We start from the raw sequence: 3,606 nt of genomic DNA on the forward strand, positions 1-3,606 counted from the left end.
TTTTGAGCCGTAGTCAAAGGAGAGCCTGGGGTCAGGGAATCGGGACAGTTTGTATTGGTGGGGCTATTTGATGAGGGGGCAAGCCTCATTGTCCCTATTAATGGTATATCTTCATTATTGGCCATGATAAGCTTGGAGTATGTTGGGAAGAGAAACAGTCCACCCCTCAGGGTCCCCTTGAGGGTCCCCTTGAGGGTTAAGGGCTAGGCAACTCAAGCAGGGGAATACCGTGCCCATGGCTCCCTAGGGCCATGCAGGACAGGCACAAAGTCAGCCTTTCATCATTTCAGCATGGCTCTCACACCTTAGAAAATGGATAGAAGAAGGGTTTGGATAAAGAACGGAAACGAAAAAGCAGGAGTGGAAAAAAAAAATATGGAAAATTAGTTGAGTTGAGGGCTGAGTCCAAAGGTTGGGGGGAGTTCCCCAGCATTGGGTCCCAGTCTCTGCCTCCTAAGCCCCCCCACACGACAACAATGGGCAAGGGATTGGGGGGGGATGGGTAAAATAATGCATAAATTAAATATTGCTTTATTTTCTGGTTTTATTAATTTTCTACATTTTACATTTTAGGGCACCATTGCTTATATTTCTTTTAACTGCAATAATCCTAGTGATTTAGTGACTTCAGTTATTAAGTATTTATTGTCCATTTTATTAATTATACTTTTGGCATTATATAATTCAACTAAAACTCACTAGAACTAATGTCAGCATATATGTGGCACAACTGATAATGCATCACTATAATTTCCTTACTGTATTTTCATTTCCTTATGAATTCATTATATTCAGACTGTTGTGGTTCACTACACTTCTGCTTCATCTCTTATATGGCACTGTTGATTCGCCTGTTACAGTCATCCCAGTAATATGACCTCCCTCACACGTAGACTAGAATTTCCATTAAGGAATTAGTACACATGAATACATTTTCCCTACTCTCTACAACCTATTCACAAGTCTCACCGTGTATTGAGGACTTCCTTCCACACGGAACAAGTGTACATTAAATACAAATGAGGTTACAACTTACAGCTCCCCAAGGATATTTGCTTCAGCTCAAGCAAAATGGGTGATGGTTACAAAGAACAATAAATGTGCTAGACAGCAGAGGTCATATAGCACTATAGAAAGGTTTAAAAGTGTATGTACCCTCATATGCTGCACCAGATGCTGTTTCTGAGAGATTAGATGTGCTACACATCAAAGGCCATAGCTCCTGCAAAAAAGAAGCCGGTGGTCCCAGAGCCGCCTGAGATGCTCAGCTGTCCTTTTCTTTACATTTTATTTGCACTCCCTAGGATGTTTTTACATCTGCAATGGATTGTTTAACACATTTATAAGATTCTAAAAGATTGCATATTCTTTGCCAAGGAGCAAGGCAAATGTGGATCAGAGTTCCACAAGGGAAGGAGGACCTGGTTTAAAAGAGGGTATGGATCTAGAAATAGCTGAAAGAAGCTTGCATAGTAAAGCTGAAATTTTGATTAAAAAAAAAAAAATATATATATATTGTATATGGTTATAAGGTTACATTGTTCATCTTTGTTATGCTATTGTCTATCATATAATACTATTTTGTTTAAATATCCAAATGAAAGATTTCCAATTGAATTTCATAGAATATATATATTAAATGACTCCTGAGTTGCTTTTGTGTACACACACTACTCCATTCTTCTAGCAAAGTTAACATGATTCTTGTGTAGCTCTTTGGAAGTAGAGGAAATTTTATCCATAGTGATAATGCCTTCAAAGGAAACATCCCACAGCATATTTGGCATGTACTCTTACTAGCCTAACTAAAGTACTACTGACAAAATGTTCTGCTTTTCCCTTGTATGTATTTTCTTATGTTTCACCAGATGATGTTTCCGAGAGAATGCCTTGCTGCATGTCTCACATCTATAAGGTTTCTCTTTTGTATGCACTCTCATGTGGTTTACTAGATAACTTTTTATACCAAATGATTTACCACAAACCTCACACCTAAATGGTTTCTCTGTGCTATGGACCCCCATGTGTACAACTAGATCACATTTCCAAGCAAATGGCTTCCTACATACATCACATATAAATGCCTTCTCTCTTGTGTGCACTCTCATGTGGTCAACCTGATGATGTTTCTGAGAGAATACCTTGTTGCAAATCTCACAGCTGTAGGGCTTCTCCTGTGTATGTACCCGCATATGCTGCACCAGATGCTGTTTCTGAGAGAACATCTTGCTGCAGACCTCACAGCTATATGGATTCTCCTTTGTATGTATTCTCAAGTGCTGCGCAAGAGTATATTTTCCAGAAAAAACACTCCCACATGTTTCACAAATATAAGACTTCTCGTTTGTATGTACAACTGTCATGTGTTTCATTAGACCACTTTTACTGGAGAATACCTTAATGCACATTTCACAGTTATAAGGCTTTATCCTTGCATGCACTCTCATATGACATAAAAGTTTCGTCTTGCAGTGGAATATTCTGCCACACACCTCACAACCTATGCCGTCTTCCCTTGCATCTACTTTTTCACCTCCCGTGTACAATGCCTGATCACCATCTGTGAAGCACGCATTCCCACACTCCTCAGCCCTAAACGGGCCTGATAATGACAAAGGATCTTCCTCACACAAAGTGTCAGAGTCATTTCGAACTGGTTCCTTGCCAGGATGGCTCACTTCGGGCAAAGAACTTTCTTGCTTTAGATTTACCTCTTCTTCAGTTTTTACATATATAAAATTCTCTTCATCCGTATTTTCAACAGCTTCTTTTATTCCCTGGAAATCCTCCTCTATGGCTTCTTCAATATCCTCTTCCTTCACAGCAATGAATTCGATGATGTTGCCTTGCCCTTTCGTGTCCAAGTCTGAGACTTCCATGATGACAGTCGCAGTCACTTATTCACTAATTGCAGCAATGGCTGTGGGAGAAAGAAACAGATTTTGTAGTTGTTATGTTGTTGTATATGTTGTTTTTTTTTTGTAGTTATTTTGTTGTTGAATGTTTTGTTATATATAAAATATTTTTATATTATTTTTTTTTATATTTTTTATAATATTTAATATATATATTTTATTATATATATATATATATATATCATATATTTTATTTCAAAATATATATATATATATCATTATATATATCATTTTATATATATATTATATCTATTATATATATATATATTATATATATTTGTATATATATAATTTATATATATATATATATATATATATATATAATATATATTTATATATGCACATTATGTATATATATACATATTATATATATTTTTTATATATTTTTTTATATTGGATATTTATATTTTATATACATTTTTAAATACATATATACATATATATGTATGTATATTTGTATATATATAAATATATTTTTATATATATATATATTTATATATTTTTTATATTATATAATATATTTTTTTATTTTTTAAAAATATATATATATATATTTGTATTTATATTATGTGTTTTTATACATATATATATAATATACAAAATATAATTTATTCATTATAATTTATATATAATTTACATATTTATAATTTTTTATACATATATATACATTTTATACATATTAAATATATAT

The 3,606-nt window shown here is 33.6% G+C and overlaps 1 protein-coding gene across 1 annotated transcript in view; it reads right to left on the minus strand.

Annotated features, from left to right (window-relative positions):
• Nucleotides 1–515: 515 nt before the first annotated feature.
• LOC125047466 (gastrula zinc finger protein XlCGF8.2DB-like) overlaps nucleotides 516–3,606 on the minus strand; it is a 10,017-nt gene continuing 6,926 nt past the window's right edge. Inside the window, exon 2 of the mRNA XM_047645678.1 lies at nucleotides 516–2,920. Within this exon, the coding sequence (XP_047501634.1) occupies nucleotides 1,806–2,879 (1,074 nt within the window). The 5' untranslated portion in view covers nucleotides 2,880–2,920 and the 3' untranslated portion in view covers nucleotides 516–1,805. The remainder of the gene's footprint in view (nucleotides 2,921–3,606) is intronic.

This window comes from Penaeus chinensis, chromosome 41 (assembly GCF_019202785.1).
Source record: "Penaeus chinensis breed Huanghai No. 1 chromosome 41, ASM1920278v2, whole genome shotgun sequence".
NCBI classification, from domain to species: domain Eukaryota; kingdom Metazoa; phylum Arthropoda; class Malacostraca; order Decapoda; family Penaeidae; genus Penaeus; species Penaeus chinensis.